The 23421-nt window shown below is 34.3% G+C and overlaps 1 protein-coding gene across 5 annotated transcripts in view; it reads left to right on the plus strand.

The window, feature by feature from the left end:
• Positions 1–23421, plus strand: part of NBN (nibrin) — a 46172-nt gene that overhangs the window by 13869 nt on the left and 8882 nt on the right. For 3 of the 5 annotated variants that reach the window (XM_057735443.1, XM_057735446.1, XM_057735447.1), the window contains 7 exons: positions 163–280; positions 898–1091; positions 6910–7007; positions 11866–11986; positions 13823–14098; positions 15873–16317; positions 21886–22041. In XM_057735443.1, coding sequence (XP_057591426.1) covers positions 163–280; positions 898–1091; positions 6910–7007; positions 11866–11986; positions 13823–14098; positions 15873–16317; positions 21886–22041 — 1408 coding nt within the window. Of the gene's footprint in view, positions 1–162; positions 281–897; positions 1092–6909; positions 7008–11865; positions 11987–13822; positions 14099–15872; positions 16318–20918; positions 20988–21885; positions 22042–23421 lie in introns of all 5 variants that reach the window. The other 2 variants (XM_057735448.1, XM_057735445.1) reach the window with 2 other exon arrangements.

Raw genomic sequence — 23421 nt, forward strand, 5'->3', positions numbered from 1 at the left:
TTTCAGTCCTTTTGTCCCATGTAAAACTCTTAGTTTTTTAATAATATGATATTATGGAAATTAAGCTTTTCTGGTGTCTAGATTGCCATTCCATTTGCAAATTTAATGTTATACATACAGTGTAGTATATAATTAGAATGTACTTCATTTTATTTTTTATAGTTTTTACGCACCTATTGATGAACCAGCTATTGAAAGTAAAAATATTGATCTGTCAGGACGACAGGAAAGAAAACAAATCTTCAAAGGGAAAACATTTGTCTTTCTAAATGCCAAACAGGTAATGCTATAAGCTGAATTTTCCTAAAAAAAAAAGTTATAAACCAGGATAAATTATTACTGTTATCAATAGTTGTTAATGCATTTCCTTTTGAGATTTTGTATAGAAGTGTGACGTGAAATAAAAAACTGCTCAGGCACCAGAACTTGCCCAGCGTTCATGTATATGACTGTGGCATTTCTTAATATCTGTTAACTGGCTTACTAATTAAGTTTATGTAAATAAGTTCGGGAAGGAGACCAGAAACTTTGGTTTAAGTTCTGACTTGTTTGTTTAGTAAGCAGCTGTTGAATGTCTTCCATGTGCTGAAATGAGAGCTCCAGGAGTTTATGTTGTAGGTGAAAAAATCATGTGAGTAAGCCCACAGTTACAGTACTGTGTAATGAGGAACTGTAGATGATGTAAGGATTCCAGGGCTGCAGCGGTACCTGGTGAAGAAGGGATTTTCTCAGAGTGAAAGCTCAGATTGTCCTCTCAAGAAGTATTACAGAACCAATTTGACTTCAATTCTACTTATATTTTACTTCCCAGATCAAATTCTTATAATTTTAAGAATGTATTCAAGGAATTAATTATGGCTATTTCATTACTTTTTTTCTTTTTCTTTCCATATTTAGCATAAAAAATTAAGTGCAGCAGTTACATTTGGAGGAGGACATGCTAGGTTGATAACAGAAGAAAATGAAGAAGAAGATAGTTTCTTTTCAGCTCCTGGAACTTGTGTTGTTGATGTAGGAATAACAAATTCACAAACCTTAATTCCTGACTCTCAGAAAAAATGGATTCATTCAATTATGGATATACTCCAAAGGTACAGAATTATTCTTTATTAGTTAAAAAAAAAGGGGGGGGGGGCAAGTAGTTGATTTTATATGTAACTTGTTTTGCACTCCATGTAATAATGTAAAGGTATATATAAGAATTATTATAAAGATTTTATTGTGTATGATACTTGAAAATTTATTGTGACTTAGTATGCTAGAAATAGAATATATCCATGACGATTTTATATCAATATTTATTTTCTGCCTCTTTTTTTGTTACTTCTGTAGAATTTGCAGAATATACCTCTCTTAATAAAGTAGTATTTGTAGAAAATGTAGTTGAGAAAGTTAAAACTAAAATGTAAAATTTTTTCTAAAATAGCCTAGAGCTGAAATGTATTTTTCCCTTCATTATTATTACCCATTGAAAATTCGTATAAAAATTTGTATCCCTCTTATATATATATAGGCTATTATGGGAAAGCAAGAAAAAGTATCAATTATTTTAGAATAGTGTTTGTAGTTGCAGAGGGGGGCACTTTAAAAGCACTAAAGCAAAGATTTTTTTCCTGGATTCTTTATTGGTATTAATAAAATATTAGCATTTTTGAAACACAAAGTGAAAAATCAGCCTTGACAGTCTGTTGACTAAATTCCTGTTCACCTAGTAAACAGGAATTTACTGGACCATCAGGGCCGGGACTTCCCTGATGGTCCAGTGCCTAAGACTCTGTATTCCCAATGCCAGGGGGCCTGGGTTCTATCCCTGGTCAGGGAACTAGATCCCATATGCCACAACTAAAGATCCCATATGCCACAATCAAAGATCCTGCAAGCTGCAACTAAGACCCAGCACAGTCAAATAAATAAATAAATATTTTTTAAAAATTAGGGCCTATTTATATGTCTAAAAAGTCCATATAAATAAGCTGTTTATACTATTCATTTTTCCTGTCCCAGGAATCCTGACCATAAAGATTGTTTTTTTTTTAAATGGGTTTGCTGAAGTAAAAAGTAAAATTTCAGTCCTGTATCCCATAAATATTTCAGTTAATGGAGATATATTAACTGCTGTGAAAAGAAAATACTTGTGTAACAAAAATACCATATTACTACTACAACCAAAATATACTGGGATTCTATTATGTTTTAGGCACTGGGAATATAATAGTAAACAAGATAGCTATGGTCCCTGCCACCATTGGAGCTTACTGTCTAGAGGAAAAGACAGATAAAGAAAAGGAAGCAGATAATCACAAATGTGTATAAGGAAGCAGAATAACAGGGCAGAGGAGAGAAGTTTATTCTAATAGAGAAGGCTTCTTTCAGGCAATATTTTACTTATGACCAGTCTACCAGTCTTTAAAAGCCATGTGAAATAATAGCAATAATAGCTTACTTACATAATATTATATACTGTAGCAGGTCCTATTCTAAGTTTTACATATGTTAGGACATTTAATCCTCATAGAATCCTGTGTATTTTTACTGTTATGGCTCCCATTGTGCAGATAGGGCAAAAGCGGGTTTGAGTAGAACATGGGGAGTGAGCAGAGGTGCCAGGATGTGAACTCAGGCAGTCTGGTTCCAGAGTCCATGCTCTTTACCATTGCATCTTGCCATTACATCATGCCTTTCATATACAGGGACCCTGAGATAAGAAAGTAGCTATAGAGTGTAAGGTTGCTCAGAGGCTGGTGGCTTGATCATGAGGTGACATTTTGTTCTGTAGTCTTTGGCTCCTGTTTCAGTTTGGTTTTGGAGAGAGGACAGTTTTATAGTTTGAGAAAGACTATCGCTTAAAATAACACCTGTCCATTTAGTCGAAGCCATTGATAGCCATTAAAGGTGCAGTCATGTCAAACTAGTAAAGTCAGCTGTTGACTTTTCATACAACAGGCTAACATTGGGATTGGTTAGTGTCATGGTTCTATTGATTAGTTGTCAGAAATGGGTATAGAATATCAGTGATTAAAATTAAATATTTCTGAAAAAGATTAGCAGTCTAGGGCAACAATATAACCCTGATTTTTGTCCTTGTTAAGATATTTTCCCAATATCTTAGCCCAAATTTGGGAATTCTTCCTGTTACTAATTTAATTATTTTCTCTTTATCCTCTCCTCCTTTGCCTTGTCCTTCTCACCTCTTCCAGAGCTTTGCATAAAATTTGAATGAATCATAATCTTTGGATCGTGATAACTGTCATCATTGAACTATGAATAATACACATTCATTTTGTTCACTAATTACTTAGTTATTTTAAATAAATTTTTATTATTGTAAACTGCTACTGAGATTATCTTTGTATGTTTCCTATTGGTACTTGTGCAGGATTTTCTTGGGATATATTTCTACATTAGTAGGGTTAGAACACTCAACAGTATCAAACTGTTTTCCACTTTACACTCCCACCTACAGTACGTAAGAGATCGTTAGATGCATATCATTTTCAACACTCGGTATTTTCAGACTGTCATTTTTGCCAATTTAATGGATCTATAATCATACCTTGTGATTTTGATTTGTGTTTCCCTGATCATCAGTGATGGTTAACATTTCTTCAAATGTTTATTAGATGTTAATTTTTCCTCCTTTGTGAAATACATGTCTCTTGCCCAGTTTTCTATTGGGATAATTGTATTTTTTTTTAATACAATTTTCCCTAGTTTTATGTGTTCTTATGTGTGGTCTGTGTGTATTCAGTTCTGTATAATTTTATTCCAGGGTAGGTTCGTGTATTCACTATACTTAAGATACAGAACAATTCCATCACCACTAGAATCTCTCATGTTGTTCTTTTATAACCACATACCCCTCCCCGCCTCCCACTCCCTGTCCCTAAATTCTGGCAACCACTAATTCTCCCATTTCTAAAATTTTATTATTAAAAAAGTGATACATAAATGAAATCATACAGCATGTAACCTTTTAGAACTTTTTTTGTCACTCACCATAATTCCTTAGAGATTCATCTAGATTTTGTGTATCAGTAGTTCATCCTTTTTTATTGCTGAGTAGTGTTTCATGGTATGGATAACCATGGTATGGATGTTGTCTCTTTAATTACATTTTCTAGTTTACTGCTGATACATAGAAATTCAGGTGACATGGATTTTTTTTTTTTTTAATTTTTTGGCTGCGTTGGGTCTTCATTGCTGCACACGGGCTTTCTCTAGTTATGGCGAGCAGGGGCTACTCTTCATTGCAGTGTGAGGACTTCTCAGTGAGGTGGTTTCTCTTACTGCAGAGCATGGGCTCAAGGCGCATAGTAGTTGCAATATGCAGGTTCAGTAGTTGTGGCACGTGGGCTTTAGGGTGCTCAAGCTCAGTAGTTGTGGCACATGTGCTTAGTTGCTGCATGGCATGTGGGATCTTCCCAGACCAGGTAGCGAACCTGTGTCCCCTGTATTGGCAGGTGGATCCTTAACCACTGTGCCACCAGGGGAGTCCTGACATTGATATTAATTACATATCCCACCACCTTGTCAGACTCCCTTTTATTTCTAATAATTTATCTGTAGTCTTTTTTGTATAAACCATATCATCTGTAAATAATATATCTCTCCACCTTTTTAATCCTTATGCCTCTGGTACTGCTCTCTCTCTCTTTTATTCTCTTTCTCTCTTGGTTTTGGACCAACTGGGACATCCAAAGCTGTTGGATAGAGGTGGTGATAGTAGCCACATTTATCTCACTATTGACTTTAAAAGGAATGTTTCTAGTGTTTCCTCATTTAACATGATGTATGTCTGTATAACATTATTAAATGTGTATTTTGTTTTATATAGCCAATCTTTATAACTAACTTTCATGATATATTTATAGTTTCAAAACTGTCAGTAGAGTAGTAAAATAACAGTTTTGAATTGTCTGAAGATAGGTATATGTGATCACTAGATGATACTTTTTAAAATCCTTTTTTAGTGTTATTATAATTGAACAATGAATGTTAAGCATTTGAAAAATACCTTTTAAACTACTACAGCCACTTAAAATATATGTATATATTACATATTCTGTGGTATGGGTATATTATGGTTTGTTGAGTCATCCAACCATTGAAGGACGTCTGCATTTTTTCAGCTTTTATTACAAATAAAGCTGCTGTGAACATTCATGTACAAGTTTCTATGTGAACATAAGTTTTCATTTCTCTGGAAAAAATGCCCAAAAGTGCAGTTTCTGGATTGTATGGTAATTGCATATTTGTGTGCCTTTTATTTTTTAATTTGTAGGAGTTCTTTATATATTCTTGACATTCATCCTTTTTTCACTTTCATGTGATTACATAAAAGGTTACAGAATCTATCACCACTTTGTAAATTATCTTTTTATTGTGTTTATGAATGAAAGCCCTTAGTTTTAATATCCTAAAAATTAACAGTCTTCCGTAGTCAGTACTTTCTGTATTTTGTTTAAAAAATCTTTTTCTACTCATAGATTAAAAAAACATTCACCTACATTTTTTACTAATTTTTACTAGTATTTTGATATTTTGTTTTTGAAATTTATTTTTAATAAATTTATTTATTTATTGGCTGTATTGTGTCTTCGTTGCTGCGTGGAGGCTTTCTCTAGTTGTGGCGAGCAGGGGCTGCTCTTTGTTGTGGTGCACAGACTTCTCATTGCAATGGCTTTTCTAGTTGCAGAGCATGGGCTCTCACATGGGCTTCAGTAGTTGCAGGATGTGGGCCCAATAGCTGTGGCTCGTGGGCTCTACAGAATAGGCTCAGTAGTTGTGGCGCATGGGCTTAGTTGCTGCACGGCATGTGGGATCGTCCCAGCCCAGGACTCGAACCCAGGTCCCCTGCATTGGCAGGCAGATTCTTAACCACTGTGCCACCAGGGAAGTCCCTGAAATGTATTTTTAATCTATCTGGAATTGATTCTGTTTTATACCAAGGGACCTTACATGTATGGGAATGTTTTTGGCTTTCTTTCGTTCCATTGAGCAACATGTCTGTTCTTATACCAATACCACATTTACCATATTGTCTTAATTACTATAACAATTTAAATCCTCATATCTAGTAGGAGAAATATTTTCTTTCTGCTCTTCTTCAAAAGCATCCTGGCTATTCTTGGCTTTTTAGTTTTCCATATACATGGTAGAATCATCTTTTTAAAAACTTAACAAAAAACCAAATGTTAAGCATTTGAAAAAGACCTGTCAAGCTACTACAACCACTTAAATTATCTCTACAATAACTATTAAAAAGAGTTTTAAAGCTCTTAAAATTTGAGGTGTAGTTTCTATATAGCATTATTGTTATGTTAAATTATCTTTGTCTTATAAAATCATTCATTATTCACATTACAGAATAACAGAAGATAGGTTTGCCATAAGATTCCTTTAATAAGATTCATTAATACATGTAAATTTGGTAAAATGATTTGATTTACTAAACTTAAATTATAACACATATATAGATGTAGCTTATTTATAGTTCTTTGTACTTTTCTCTCTCCTTCTCCCCTTTTTCTTTCTTTCTTTCTTTCAAATTTTATCTTAGGATTCTAGTAATCATAGATTTGCTTTAAAAATCTATTTTATTGCTTAATCTGGGAATTACTATTCTTATTCTGAAAATTATAGAGTTTTAAAACTGGAAAGATCTGTATCCTTTACTCTAGACTTTTATTTTACAGGTGAAATGACTGAATTACTAATAGGTGGTGAACTTGCCCAATATAGCATTGCTCCAGGAAATAAGCTAGCACTATAGGTATTTGCAATTCCCTCTGTACCATAAAATTGTGATATCACTTTGGGGGAAAAAAAGATAGATTCAGTTTGACATCATCTTAATAAAAGTTGTTAGTTTTAATATATTATCATACTTAAACTATTTTATTCTAACAGGCAGGGTCTTAGACCTATTCCTGAAGCAGAAATTGGATTGGCAGTTATTTTCATTACTACAGAGAATTACTGTGATCCTCAGGGCCAGCCCAGTACAGGTAATTAAAACATTATTTTATTGATTCTTTAGGAGCTTTATTATGTAAATTGATGATAGGCTGTATGCACATTATACTTGCCAGGGGTGACCATTTTCACCATCTTTTAAAAGTAATATGTTTATCCATTCATTTATTCTTTTGATAAATATTTGTGGCTGCCAAGTACTAGGCACAGTTGTAAGTACTGAAGATACAGTGGTGAATAAAGTAAAAACAAAATACCTGTTGTTGTGAACTTTATATTCTGCAAGTCAGGAATCAGACAGTTAACAAGCAAACAAACACATCTGATAAGTTCTGTTAAGGCCAAGTACAAAGATAAAGCTAAAACAAGATGATGTGATAGGAGTAGGCTATTTTAGATTGGTAGTCAGGGATAGTCTCACTTAGGATGTCATATTTGAGCCTCATGTGACCTGAATGATGAAAAAAGGCAGCCATGGGAGGATCTGGATAGCAGAATTCCAGGTAGAAGGAACAGATCACAATCATGTCTGTGTGGAGAATGGATTCCAGGGGTCCAGAATGAAAGTGGGGAGATGAGTAGAAGCTATTTTGGAGGTCCAGGTCAGAGAGAGCCTGGTGCCTTGGACCATGGTGTTAGTAGTAGAGATGCAGAAAAACAAATTCAGGCCAACTTTTGAAACTAAACCCAGCACATCTTGCCTGTGGAGGATTTAGAAACAACTCCTAGTCTTTTGGCATGAATAACTGGTTGGATGGTGGTGCCATTTACTGAGATGAAGAATATATATTATAATCATCTCAGTGTTGACTCTCACAGAAGCCAATTTACTCAGAGCAGCTATTACCCCTTTGCTTTTTAAAACCCATTCCCCTACTTTTCTTGATAAGCTGCTGATGCCATCAAGAAGATGGTTCATTTATTCTTTCCTTCTTTTTTTTTGTTTTCAGAACTTTATTGGAATATAATTTCTTTATACTGTTGTGCCAGTTTCCTCTGTACAACAAAGTGAATCAGCTGTATTTATACATATATCCCCATAACCCTTCCCTCTTGAACCTCCCTCCTCCCTTCCCTATCCCACCCCTCTAGGTCATCATCAGTCATGGAGTTGATCTCCATGTGCTATGCAGCAGCTTCTCACTAGCTGTCAGTTTTACATTTGGTAGTGTATATATGTCATTGCTACTCTCTCTTCATCCCAGCTTCCTCTCCTCCCTTCCCATGTCCTCAAGTCCATTCTCTACATCTGCATCTTTTTTCTTGCCCCGCCACTGGATTCATCAGTACAATTTTTTTAGATTCCATATATATGCATTAGCATATGGTATTTGTTTTTCTCTTTTTGACTTACTTCACTCTATATGACAGACTCTAGGTCCATCCATCTCACTACAAATAACTCAATTTCGTTCCTTTCTATGGCTGAGTAATATTTCATTGTATATATGGGCCACATCTTTATCCATTCATCTGTTGATCTAAATGACACATTAGACCAGATGGACTTAATTGATATTTATAGGACATTCCATCCAAAAACGACAGAATACACTTTCTTCTCAATTGCACATGGAACATTCTCCAGGAAAGATCACATCTTGGGTCACAAATCAAGTCTCAGTAAATTTAAGAAAATTGAAATTGTATCAAGCATCTTTTCTGATCACAATGCTATGAGACTAAACATCAATTACAGGAAAAAAAACTGCAAAAAATACAAACACATACAGGCTAAACAACATGCTACTAAATAACCAAGAGATCACTGAAGAAATCAAAGAGGAAATCAAAAAATGCCTAGAAACAAATGACAGTGAAAATATGACCCAAAACCTGTGGGATGCAGCAAAAGCAGTTTTAAGAGGGAAGTTCATAGCCATACAATCCTACCTCAAGAAAAGAAAAATCTCAAATAAAAAACCTAACCTTACATCTAAAGCAATTAGAGAAAGAACAAGAAGACCCCAACATTAGCAGAAGGAAAGAAATCATAAAGATCAGATCAGAAATAAATGAAAAAGAAATGAAGGAAACAGTCGCAAAGATCAGTACAACTAAAAGCTGGTTCTTTGAGAAGATAAACAAAATTGATAAATCATTAGCCAAACTCATCAGGAAAAAAAGGAAGATGCAAATCAACAGAATCAGAAATGAAAAAGGAAAAGTAACAACTGACATTGCTTCTTTACCTTAGATATTTTTACATTTACTCTCCCTCATAACTTTTCTTTGTCTAGCTATGAGTGCATCCATTCATACATTTATTTGCTTCCTAGGTTCTTTTTATAGTTATTTGTCAGTTGTTATTGGACTTTGGCTAAAAGACAAGTTAGGACAGCACTGCCTAATTATACACTCCACAGGGTATTGTTTACATTGTAGCCCACTGCATGGCACCTAAAGAACTGGACAGTGTACCTCCTGATTAGTAGTAATAGCTGCTGTCTCTTGAGTTTGCAGACACTGAAATAAGTGCTTTACGTACGGCATTACAATTTCATCTGCAAAACAATCCTTTTAAGATAGATGACATTGTTTGCATTTTATAGATGAGGGAACTGGTGTACAGAAAGGTTAAGAAATTAGCCTGAGGTCACATAGCAAATAATTTGTTTCAGACTGACTCTAACTCAAAGCTATTATATTATTGTACTGCTATTATGATTGATGGTATGGGAGTAACTGGGAGCAGATGTAAAAGGAGAGACAGGCTGGTATTTGGATTTTATGATTTGGGTAAGAATGTGTATTCACCTAATATCTCTACCATTTCCCATGAATACATTAGATCTGTTTCTGTCTGTACATGGGTAACCTGCAAATGCAGTTTTAAGAGTTTGTGAAGTCTCCATTGTAATTGTGATATGGTGGATATTTCTTCAGAATTCATGACTAACGTTCTCAGAATTTATCCTTCGAGTCAGAAGTTAAAGACCAACTCTTCAGCCTCATAGAGAGAAAACAACTTTGATGTGGATACCGGAATTGAACCGTAGTCTTAGAGAAGCTGTCCCTTAGAAAGCTCCATAACTCTTTAGAAATAGCATGTGCTGTGGATACTATTTTGTTGACAGTGGATTTCTGTTCTGTTATAGAAAAAACAAAAACCCTATGTGTAATTTCAGACTTTAACAACACAACACAAAATATGTAAAAATAAACAATCATTGGGTCTATATGAGTAGCTCCCCTTGTCCCAGTCCCTAGTTGGAACAACTATCCTTTGTTTCTCTTTTAGAAAACTAGGTCTCAATTAGATATGTGCTTCAAAAATAATTTTTTTTAAATGTAAATTCACATTCTCTATTATTCAGAATATTCTGGGATGCAGCCAAAGCATCACCTTTTTTTGGTTTGTTTTGCTTGATTTTAACCTCCTGTTTGTCATATAAACTCCCAGAAACTAGGGAAGGACTGAACTCTAGAGAGAAGCCTTCCTTTATATAAATGGAGGAGGCACTCAGACTATAAGCTTGTCATTTTTTTTTATTCCTACAGACCTGAAATTCTTCCTCTGTAGCTTCTGCTCAAGAGGTCTGCTTACCATCCCTTTTCACAGCCACTGCTCTATTTGAACCCTCCATGTCTTTATTTCCCGTGGGCTTACAACTGCCTCCATTAATTGTCCTGCCTCCATATTCATCTCTTATGTAATAAATTTTATGTTTACTCAAGTTAATATTCCACTTTGCCACTAGAATCACCTTCCCTTCTCCTAAAAACTTTTACTAGTTCTCATTATCTATAGAGTAAATCCCTAAGCCCTTTGTCTTGACTTTCATGCCTTCAACAGTTTAGCTATAGCCTGTCTCTTCCCATCCTCACCTTTTTTTTAATATACTTCCCTACAGAATACATATGCCATATTTTTATATGTGCCATTCTTGACCTTGCTCATCATGGTCCCTGTTCCTACAATGCCAACACTGCTCTTCAAAATCTGACTCATTCCACAATTGCTCACCTCCTTTGTGAAGTTTTTCTAAGTTTTTTTCCTCCCATAACTCTTCTCCAAGGCAGGTTAATTATTCTGTTTTTTATACCCCAATAACTTTTTTTTTTGGTCTTCTAGTTAGAATTTCTTCCTACTTTGAAACATAACCAGTTGTTTCCATGCCTTTTTTAGCCACTAGATTGTAAGCTCTTGTTAATTTTGGATTCTCTGACATCACCAAGCGTAATAACTTGTTTGTAGTTGGTATGAATATTTGCTTAATTGAACTAAGTTATTGGTACACAAGATTATCTTTGCTAGGGTGGAGCAACAAAAATTAATGAATGTGTTAACAGTTAGTAGAGTGATGTAAAGGATAGTATGGGAGCCAAAATGAGGGCATCTAATTCAATGTGAGAGGTTCAAGAAAACTATTCCAGAAGGGTGGCACTTGAATTAAATTGCTATTCTGATGTATAAAATGATGAAGTAATCATTATGGTTTTCTGGAGTAGCCAAAAAGTTTATGTCTAAAACTGTTTATTGCTTCTTTTCAAATAGTGTATTCCTTCTAAAAATTAAGTTCACATTGATTTTGATTTGTGACAAATAGACAGTAGAGTAGATATACTTTCTGTGGGGGGAGAAATTTTAATTTTTTGGTCTCCTGACTAAAAACATAATTTGAATTAGAATTTGAGTTTATTTTTATTTAAGTTGATAATAGTTTAACAGGAAAGATTTGATGTAGCTTTAAAATGATTTGGTTTAGATAAGCCCATCACAGATGCCAACAGGCTGCTGCTTATAGGCTATTTTGTTAAGTATTTGGAGACAACAGTGCGCTGTAGTTAATTCCCTTGATGTGGCACAGTCCTAACAATTTTAAGTGACCGAATGTCCATCTTGTGCCTAGCAGTTGTGATTCTTTCTTTCACTTCTTTGATTTATAGGATTGAAGACAACTTCAGGTCCAAGCCTTTCCCAAGTTTTACCAGCTGATGAAAACTTAATGCCAGGTGTCCCTGTGAATACCACAACATATGTAGCTGATACAGAACAAGAAGATACATGGTAAAGCTTCATTGTTAACGAACTATTGTTCTTACTCTATCAATAAATTAATAGCATATTCAAGAAGTAAAGTCAGTGCCTGTATCAAGTCATCTCTTGGATGATAAAGTCTTGGGAATGTGGGATGCCAGGGGAAATATTTTGGGATGGAGTTCAGCAGACTTTTTATAAAGCACTAGAGAATAAATATTTTTGGCTCTGTGGGCCATTGATCTCTGTTACAGCTACTCAACTCTGTATGAGTGTGGCTGTGCTCCAGTGCAACTTAATTTATAAAAGCAAGTGGCAGGCCAGATTTGTCCTGCAAGCCATAGTTTGCCAACTCCTGAAATGATAAAGTGTTTTGTTTTTTTTTTAAATGCCTTGCAAATGTACATTGAAGACCACAAAGTATTATACTGTTTTATTTGTGACTGGTAAATCAGTTTGAGATAAATTTGTTTGTGTTATATGATGTTGCCTGTATGTGAACATTACTTACAGTTTTGGAGATACTTTATATGTGTGTACCTGGCTATCTAAGTAGTCAATATTTGTTCATAAAGGTAGGGTTTTTTTAGTGGTTCTATATTTGAAGAGCATTTTTTTATATAAATTTATTTACTCATTTATTTTATTTATTTTGGGCTGCATTGGGTCTTCATTGCTGTGCGTGAGCTTTCTCTAGTTGTGGCGAGTGGGGGCCACTCTTCCCTACAGTGTGCTGGCTTCTCATTGTGTTGGCCACTCTTGCTGCAGAGCACAGGCTCTAGGCACACGGGCTCAGTAGTTGTGGCTTGCAGGCTCTAGAGCACAGGCTCAATATTTGTGGCGCACAGGTTTAGCTGCTCCATGACATGTGGGATCTTCCTGGACCAGGGATTGAACCTGCATTCCCCACATTGGTGGGTGGACTCCCAACCACTGCACCACCAGGGAAGTCCCCTGAAGAGCATTTTTTTTAAATTGTTTTTTTGATTTTTCTTTCTTTTTTTTTTTTCCTTCTTCTTTTTTTTTTCTTTTTTTTTTTTTCGAGAGCAAGGGTAGCTCAATGTATCCTGTGGCATTTGTCACTTAAGACAGTGTATTTTAAATAATCCATGATGAATTATTCATATTGAAAGATACTTATGATAGCACTATATTAGACCATATTTAAATTTTCCCTATACCTATATTTTGTATTGAAACCATTGAGACTTAACTTTTAAAAGAGAAATTATTAATTTTTTGAAAGTTAGCTGATTGACAATTTGAGGTTTTGGGGTGAAATAAAAATAGCAAAGGTAGTATATATTTAAGCACACATTTTAGAACTGTGTGTTTGTGTGTGTGTGTATTTAAAATATTTTTCTGATGATCTAGAGTTCTGTTCTGGAGACTGCCATCTGGTTGGAATATCACCATATCAGTTCATCGAAAGTTATCTAAATACCCCCTTATATTTGCTACTGGAATGATAGCTTATTCTTTTTCTGAATTTACAGTTTCTGTTAATTTTTTTACGTGAAAATAATTTAAAAACAAAGCAAAAATCCCTTAGGAATATGATCTGGTTTAATTTATAATAGGATACTATGTTACTATTCCATGTGTGTTTGGCAGTTTTTTATAAAGCATGCCTGACAGTATGTGCTACAGGGGTTGAAGAAGAGAAGGGTATCATCTCTCTTCAGAGAGCTATGATGACAAAGGAGCTACTTTCTTGGTAAAGTGAAATATATTCAGTAAACTATTGTCTCAATATAACTATGTTTTAAAGCTGTATTACATTAGTACTTGGTAAAGGACTTTGTTTCTGGATAAAAATTGCTGTAAACTTGATTGTATACCTTGCATTCTTTTCTTTTGCTACAGTATGGATTTGAATGAAAGGCCAAAAGAAATCAAAATCTTCAGAATGGAACAAAAATACAGAATACCTTCACAAGAAACATCCACTGTGAAGGAACCCCACAAAATAAGCTCTAGTAATAATAATATAGTATCTAATACTCTGGTTAGGATGAAAATCCCAAACTATCAGCTTTCACCAACTAAATTCCCAGGTGTAAATAAAAGTAGAGATCTGGCTTCTCAGCATCAGCAAACCAACTCCATCAAAAACTACTTTCAGCCAGCTACCAAAAAGAGGTATAATTTTTAATAATACCACTCTGTGTCTCTAAAAATATAAATATTTGTTATATGATTGTAGAATGCTACTAAGGTTGTGTTCTGCTTAAGTATGCTTCTGTGGAAAGCTGTGGCCCTTTGAGCTTATTCCTGCTCAGAAATGTCCACATCTTCTTCACTAAGGACCTTAGATTTTCCCTCATCTTTTTCCTTCTGTGGTTTCATTTGCTGCACTTCTCTTGAAGAAGAAGTTTCCCACACCTGAGTTTTTTTGACTTACCTGTTTCCCTTGGTCACATCTCTCATTTCTTCTAGGACCACGCTTCATCAATTATTCTTAACTTCTAGGACCTTTAAGATTATCTCCTAGGTCATTTTCTTCTATATTCAAAGGCTCTGTCTCATTTTTAGTTTTTAAATACTTCCCTTGACTTGATTTCTTCCTCTAGCTACTGCCCTTTATCTTTCACAATCACTGTTAAGCTTCTCCTAAGAGGAGATAATTGTTACTGTTCCCATTTCTGTATGAAATATTTCTTAACTCGCAATATTTCATCTTGACACAACATCCTTGAAAGTAATTGTTGACACAGTTGCCACCTCGAGTGTCCTTTTGGTAACACTCAACTCTTGAACTTTTGTTCTCCTTGTGGTCTCTTTTTGATTTTTGTGGTAGCATCCTTTCCTGGTTTTTTGTTTTGTTTTTTTGTGTGTTTTTTGTTTGTTTGTTTGCCTCTCTTTCCTTTGCTCCCTTTGAGGACTTCTTTTCCTCCTACTGTGTATACTGTACTTAGGTTATAGATGATCAGTATATTTGGTCCTGACTTATTCTTTAAGCATCACTTTTACTTTCCCACAGAAATCTCCTGCTTTTTCCTTAATCATAGGCCTAAAACTTTTTTTCCCCTGTCACTGCGTTGCATATATATTTTTGTTAGTAGTTTACTTTGTTAGAATCTTTGACTCTTTCTCCTCTGCCTCCCAGAACAGTAGTGCTGATTCTTATTTTCATTGTCTTGTAAATTCCTCTCTTTCCATCTGCTTGTGTTGCTAGCTCTCTGATTCAAACGCTGATCATTTACATTATTACAAAAACTTCTTTATTGGTTTATTTAGGACACTGACATTAGATTAGTATTATTAAAATATCACTCTGTTGCAGTTCAACATGAATCCAGTAAACTGGAGAGCAGAGACCCATGTTTTCATGCCCTCTATGGGCCTCAGTACAGTTTAAATGAGTCAGGTATTCAGTACTTATTGAATTAATGATACAGTATTGTATAGAATACCCTTAATCATATATTCACATATTCCTTGCAGTATACAGTCTATACTATATGCTGGATTTAGCCGTTTTGGGTTACCATCTTGAATCTGGCTCTCATTAACCCATCAGGTTTTAGTCCCAGGGTAATTCTTCCCTGCCCACAGGTTCCCTACATTATAAAGTAAGCTATTGTTTTCTGACAACAAGTCTTTTGTATTTTATATTTTTCTACCTTTTCCTCCACACTGATTCAACAACTACTGCAACTTCTAGCAAAGAAGGTAGACATCTTCCTGTTGTTTAAGCCATGGGATTGATCAGTCCTCTCAAAACAGTGGAGTGTGGATGAACTATGCACTGTTTTCAGATGTCTATTTTTTTATTTCTGGTTAGATTGTTAGCCAGTAAAATCAAGAATATTGTCAGTTAAATGAAGAAGGGGGTGAATATTGCTGAACTAAAAATTATTTAGCTGTGTTCATTTTCTGTTTTTGTTTTCTTCTCTCCTTTTTTGAACCTAAGGGAAAGGGATGAAGAAAATCAAGAAATGTCTTTATCCAAATCGGCAAGGATAGAAATGTCTTGTTCTCTTTTAGAACAAACACAACCTACTACATCTTCAATATGGAACAGTAAGGAGCAGCATCTGTGTCAGAATGAGCCTGTGGGGAAAAAAACAGATAATTCATATGCAGATACAGATTTCAAATCCACTGTGAAAAAATCTGCTAATAAATCTCTTTCTACAGAAAAGCTAATATCAGAAAAAAGAAAAGAAATTGATGATTTAGCTATAGAAGATGAGGTACTAGAACAGTTATTCAAGAACACAGCACCAGATTTAGAAGTTGAAGTGAAAGTTCAAAAACAAGAGGAAGATGTCAATATTAGAAAAAGGCCAAAATTGGATATAGAAACAAATGGCATTTCTAATGATGAAGCAGTACCAGAAACTAACAAAATCTCTGTAAGTAACATTTTTTTAATGAGAAGTATCGTAAATAGGAACTTAGAATGTTAAAAAAGTACTTTAGATATTTGTATTGAAAGTATGAGAGGTTGTAATGTTTACTAAAGGAAAAAAATTAGTATCTTCTACATCTAGTATTAAGTATAGGAATTTGTTGGTTGATAAGGTAAATGTTAAAAATACAGTGATTCTTTGATGATATATAATAAATGACAACAAATAAAACTATTATTCATGATTGTTTTTATAGATTTCCAGGCTGTACTATTATATCAGACATTTGGCCATGGTGGGAAGTATAAGAGGTGCTGTAAAGAGTAAACAGGCACAGAGAGATGAAGAAAGTTAGTAAAACAAAGTATCTACTAAATAAATTTTTAGGCTAGAACATGTATAGCATCACTAGGGATTTTTAATTTTCGTTTTTATCTTTTATGTTCTGTCCTCTCTTCATGGGTGTTGGTAATTTGTCTTACCCATTTTGGTCTAAGAAAACTCTTAGATTATTTCGTATTTTATGCATCAAGTCGCCTACTATTTGTAAACTAGTTACCTCAGGTGAGAGCACAGATGTGATGATTTGGTAAGTATTTGTTGAGAACCAAGTATCTATCAAGCACTGTATATAACTATAACTACTATTGAAAAATCAAAATATATGTCCTGTTTAGCCCATATGCTGTCATCTTCGTATGAGAGAGAAAATCCTCTTTGTTTGTTATTTCTTATGAGTAAGTACTTAATGCCGTTTTGTGGACCAGCTGCATCAGAATCACCTGGTGAGCTTTTTAAAAACAGGGACTCCCAGACCAGAGCCCCAGAGATCCTGATTTAGCACATCGTTTTCTTCCCAGAAAAAGTTCCCTTGTTATATTAGTTAAGAATTCCTTCTGCTGTCTTTAAAAATTCTAAAATCAGTGGCTTAAATAGGATGGGGTTGTTGTGTTTTTTCCCTATAAAAGATGCCCAGAGGTAGGTAACCAAAGCTACTTGACAGTTCCATGGTATTAGTTTCCAAGGTGTCTGTGTTTTTGCTCTGCAAGATGGCACCTCTGGCCATCAGGTCATCTTGCCTATGAGGAAGAACAGGATGGAGAGGGAACAGGGTAAAGGCCTTTCCGCTTGAGTTCCACATTCTAAGGAGCTTTCTCAGAAACCCCACTTGATAACTTTTGTCGTTGGCCAGGATTTTTAGTCATGGTCTCTGCCAACCCCAACCCTTACCCTCAATCTACAGGAGAGTCTGGGAAATGTTTTAAACTTAGTACATCGCTGTCCCTAACAAACTTATTAGAGTTATATTAATATGGAAGAAAGAGAATGGATACTGAAATATCTTTTAGCCAAATTGAGAACTTCAGAGACAGAGGAGTCCTTTATTATCAAAGATTTAAGATTGGTTATCATGGTACAGAAAAGATTAATTGAACCAAGTGGTTTATATACCTTATAAGTCACTTCTGTAGCAGTTTCCACTGTAGTGGAGAACTAGGGAAGTTAGTTTAATATGGCATTTGGTGAAATCCAAGGGATGATTTCGTAAATTTAATAAATTTGTATCTCTTTATAAAGGTACGTTTACTAGATATGTTTATTCATCTTACATTCTGGGTTTTCATTGTCATCTCAACTCCAGACTGTTCCAGAATCTGTGTGCAGGCTAGTACTTAATAAGTGTTTAGTCTTTAGAAAATTAGGCCCTATTTATATTAGTTTGGCCACGCCTTTGGAAATACCTTTGCCTTGTGGGACCCTATCCTCCTATATTATTTCTAATTTTTCCTGATGTGTTCTTTTTTTTTTTTCTCTAATCTTCTTGTCCTTTTTCATAGTTTATATCTTTTCTAAAATAGCCTTTTTTTCTTTTTCTTAAATTCTATCCCAAATTGATCCACTACTTGCAGTGGCCACAGCTCTGTCTGGCAAAGTTGTAATTTTAGTCACAGAATGCTTTGGTCATTGCTATCTGCTGCTAATTAATTCCTGAGTGCTTTTGACCACACATTCTCCCAGGGCTCGTATCACCCAAGGAATTGGGCATTAGAGCCCAGACTGGGAGAGAGAAGAAGTGAGCACCATATACCCACCAGTGGTATGAGAACCATTAAACAGTTTTTTGTGGACCTGGAAAGACCTTTCATTTAATGCCAAGGTTTATCTGTTATATAATGAAATCAGGGAATATAGTTATTTTACTTTGCTCTATGATTCTGCAGTATAATTCCTTTGTCCTTATTTTACTATTTTAGAATTCATGACATTCTGAATAAAAATATGGTACAACATAAATATGTTGTAGTAGACTTTTGGAGAGTGAATAGCAACTTGATTATGACACTTCTGGATATACTAAAGTTAAATCACTATCTTAGCACTGTACTTTTTTAGTAAGAACCTTGTTAACAAAAGTAATTTTGCTATCAGTGTAAGATAATTTTTTTTAACTTTTTATTTTGAAATAATTGCTGATTCACATGGAGTTGTAAGAAATTATGCAGAAAGATTCCATATACCTTTCACACTATTTCCCCTAATTGTAACATCTTGCAGAACTTCAGTATATTACAACCAAGAAATTGATATTGATACAATTCATCAACCTTACTCAGTGAAATTATTTTGAATTCTTTCGTTTTTACTGTTTTAAGAATTTTTTGTCTTAAAGTCCTTGTGGATTCTCATGGATTGAAAGAATTACAGTTAATTTTTCTAGCTACAAAAATGTTTATTAGAAAAAATATTTCTTAATATTTCATTTAAAAAAATTCTTTCAGTTTTAAGAAGGCAAAGATGTGATACTTCTCTTTGGCATTGGACTCCTTAGCTGTATATCAGAAGAGCATTTTCTAAAATATGTTGGTAGAACTAACTTTTTTTTTATTTGGGGATTAAACATGGATTCTAGCATGTCTGTAAGATTTTATATAAGCTGAAATAGAAAGCTATTGGCTAGATACCCCTGGCTAGGAGTTTATCCTGATGTAAATGATAGCAATGTCAGACTCTTGGCCTTACTTTCAATTTCCCAGTCTCTATAAAAGGCAAACATAACTCCACATCCTTGTCAACATTCCTCCTCTTAACAGCACCCACTATCTACAGAATATCTCTTTGTCACCTGTTTCCACTCTTCTATTCTAAGGTTTACTCTTCTCTTACAACCATAGCATCTTTGAAAGCCTGACAGTTAATACCTGCCGCTTACTGGATACCATCATGCTCTTTACAGCAACCTGCAGTGAAGTAGTCCTATACACATTGAACACATTTGGAAACTGACAGTTGGGAGTTAAGTAACTTGCCAAAGTGACTGAGCTAGGTTTTGACAACTGAGACAAAAACACAAGGTCCACCCTGTTCCTTTGGCTGTTCCTTTGTCAGATTTTTCCGACTATCCGTTTGTTTGTTTGTTTGTTTGTTTGTTTGTTTATTCTAAGCATTGGGCATGCTAACATGAAAGGCATTCTGAGAGGATGTTTGACAGGGCTTTAGGAGATAGAATCTCTAGGACTTGGTGATTGACTCAATATGAGAAATGAGGAGAGAGGAAAGAGTATAGGAAAATTCCTAAGCTTACAGTCCAAGGGTCTGGGTAGGTTGTAGTGTGATTCTCTGAGATGGGAAATGAAAACTTGCTCAAGGGGGTGAGCAACTTTGAGGGAGTAGGACAGGATGGGGAAAATGTTCTGCTTGCTGTAATAGCTTCCAGTAGGTGATGTATGTGAAAATACTCAGTAAAAGCATACATGGTAGGCTTGGAATAGAAATTTTTAATCTTACTACTGATACATAACATTAATTTTCTGTAGTCCCTAAGCAAGCACAGAGTACATTTTGGTTTTTCTTTCCAACTTCCTTATTATTAAAAAATTTCTGAATTTTTATTACTGAATCATTGAAACTTTTATGTAAAATGATGTGCCCCCCTATTGTATCCAAAGGGATTATAGTTTTTATTGAAAGTATTAGAAAGCTGTCTGTGTAAATATACTTTCATCTAGTATGTGGTCTGGATATATGAATATGAAGGATAGTATGATTTTATACAAGGCAGTCTCCATTTTATTACAGATAAATATCTTGAACAATTAAAATAACTTCTTGGATTAAGGGTGATTTAACATTCAATTCTAAATAAATTTAGACTTCTTTAAAAGTTTGTTTTTATTTTTTATCGTAGAAGTAATACATGATCATGTAGAAATATGAAAAATAAAGGAAAATATAACAGTTTGTTGATAATCATACCATCTGCAGATAACCAGTTAATATTTTGGCATTTTCTTTTTTAAATCTTATTTTTAAAATTGGACTCAAATGTTAATGCAATTTTATAACCATTTTGAATTCATTTGTATTATGATTATTTCTCATAAATATTCTTTAAGTATATAACATATTAACTTAGATTGCTTCTTGTTCTTTACTCAGTTCATACTACAGAGTCTTTTTCTACATATCTTTCTATTCTCATCTCATAGTTTCTCTAGGAAAAATTCTTGAAAGTCAAATAAGTGGGTCAAGAACATGAATATCTCTAAGGTTTTCAGAAAGGTACCATCTTAAAACTCTATGAACAATATTTTTTATTTCTTTAGCAAGAAAGTGAAATTGGGAAGAAGTGTGAGCTCAAGAAAGAATCACTCTGGTCAACTAAAGGACTATTTGTGAGGAATTTTTATTTTATTTTTGTAAAGATTTGGCTTATATGAACCATTATTTCATCAATTTCTGTCAGTCTACATTCTTAGGATTAATTGATTCTCTTTCTATAATTTTGGTCTGTTTCATAATTATGCTTCCTCTGGAAATGGATAGATCATATTATAACCATGGTATAGCAAAAAGAGTATGGACAAAGCCTCTACTCCATAGATATGTGACCTTGAATAAGTCATTTCACATTTGTGAACCTCAAGTCTTTTGTCTATAAAATCAGGTTGACACTTCTGCAACAGGAGTTGTTTATACCAATTAGAGTAATGGATATGAAATATTTGTAAACTCTAAAACAAAATACAAAAGTATTATGTCATTGTTATTTTATTAGAGTTCCTGATTATATTCTGTCACTGTCACATGAACCTTTTCTTTTGACTTTTCCCTTTTTTCTTCTCTCCCTGACTCTCTTTATCTTAGTCCTGTTAGCAACTTCCAAATGGATACATAGTAAAGCAGTTTAAAAAACTAAGATGGTCAGCCTTGAGCAGCTGTAAGAATGTGGACATGTAACTAGCTAGTTAGTTAATAGTAAATGACATAAAGAATCTCTTCCAACAACAGGAAGGAATCTTCAGGGTGATTTAATAACTATTAATTTGGAATAAAAACATGGCTTTCAGTTAGTGAGGTGGTGTGCCCAGAATAGTACTTGAGTAATTTTCTGGTTTTGAAATAGATATGATTTGATTTCAGATACAAAGTTCAGGTGCCAGAAATAAACCTTTTTTTTTTTTTTTTTTTACTGTTTTTTCAGGTATTTGAATTTTTTTCTGTAAACTCCTAAATGACAAGTAATATTCCTTTTCCTTCTGATTTCTTCTGTTCATCTTAACACCATTTAAGAACAATGATGAACTTCAGGATGATGGGGAGATGCTTCCAAGGAAGGTGTTGCTGACTGAATTTAGGTCACTGGTGGTTCGTAACTCTACCTCCAGAAATGCATCCAGTGTAAATAATGATTATGGTGAGCGAAAGAATTTCAAGAAGTTCAAAAAGGTATGTATTCTTTTAACTAAAATATCACAAGAGGCCAGTGTTTGAAACATTTTTTAAAATATGCTAAATAGTGATAGAAGCAGTTTATGTTGAAAACTGATGCTATTTCTTCTGCTTAAAATAGTTAAAAAATTACTCTAGTAAGCACATAAACTGACACTTAAGCAAATATATAAAACAAACTTTATTAAGGTTGAATTCTTTAAAGGATGCTGTTTTCTTGTTTACCTTAAGCAACAGTCTTTTGGCTATATTGACAGGGTCCTCCTAGGGGCTTTTTGTTGTTGTTGTTGTTGTTGTTGTTTTTGTCTTTTGGCTGTGCAGTACAGCTTGTGGGATCTTAGTTTGCAGACCAGGAATCAAACCCATGTCCTCTTTGGTGAATGCATGAGGTGCTAACCACTGGACTGCCAGGGTATTCCCAGGTCCTCCTACTTCTACTATTGATCTGTGACTACCTGAAGAGGTTCTTTAACTCAGGACTTTGTGAAGATAACAGATTTGTTCAAAATAACTGAGCACATTTAATAATGAAAACTAAGCATTTATTATTACATGTGTGTATAAAACAAAATATAAATATGTATACTGAATATCAGACCTGAGTTCCTCCTCCTATAGGAACTGATAAGGTATTTTATCAGTACGGTTAAAAGAATATTTCTGATCCAGTCTGTATTCTTTTTGTTGTCTATTCTGGGATGCCTGCTTCTTGCTCAGTACTGCTACTGACTGCTAGGTTTTGCTTATGCATTTGATCAGAAAATAGTAATGTTTTCAAAAGTGATTCTGTAGAAGACTCCTTTTGTCTGGAACATGATCTATATATGATACTTGCTCTGACTACAAGGTGTTGTAGCTTTTTCTCTCTAATGTGAGCTACTGTTAACACTTTTCAGTTAAATTAGTTTTCTGCCTATGACTTTAGAATCACTTAGAGTATTATAATGTTATTAAAGGGTTCTAAATTCCATTTAACAGGAAGAATCTCTTAGAGTGGACATTGGAAAATATCTCCCACTTACATGGCACCCACTTCACTCTTTTCCACCCCACAGCTGTGGCTCATGAACAGCATGGGGCATTCTTCTTACTGCATGGTTACTTCATGTTCAATATCGCATTACAAAATCTTTGTTAAGTCAAAATTCAAAAGACATACTAATTTTTTAATTAATGAAATTACCAAACAAAAAGCAATAATAGTCAATAAAAAAAAGTTTAACTGGATTGCCTCCGGTGAAAGAATTTGAGTTTTTATGTATGTATTCAAATCAGTGAAACAGCTTTGTTTCCTCTCTTACACTCATTTTCATTTATAATATATAAACATATTTATTACCTGTGTTATATGTGATTTACAATCTTTGGGGTGTTTTT

This window comes from Hippopotamus amphibius, chromosome 5 (assembly GCF_030028045.1).
Source record: "Hippopotamus amphibius kiboko isolate mHipAmp2 chromosome 5, mHipAmp2.hap2, whole genome shotgun sequence".
NCBI classification, from domain to species: Eukaryota; Metazoa; Chordata; class Mammalia; order Artiodactyla; family Hippopotamidae; genus Hippopotamus; species Hippopotamus amphibius.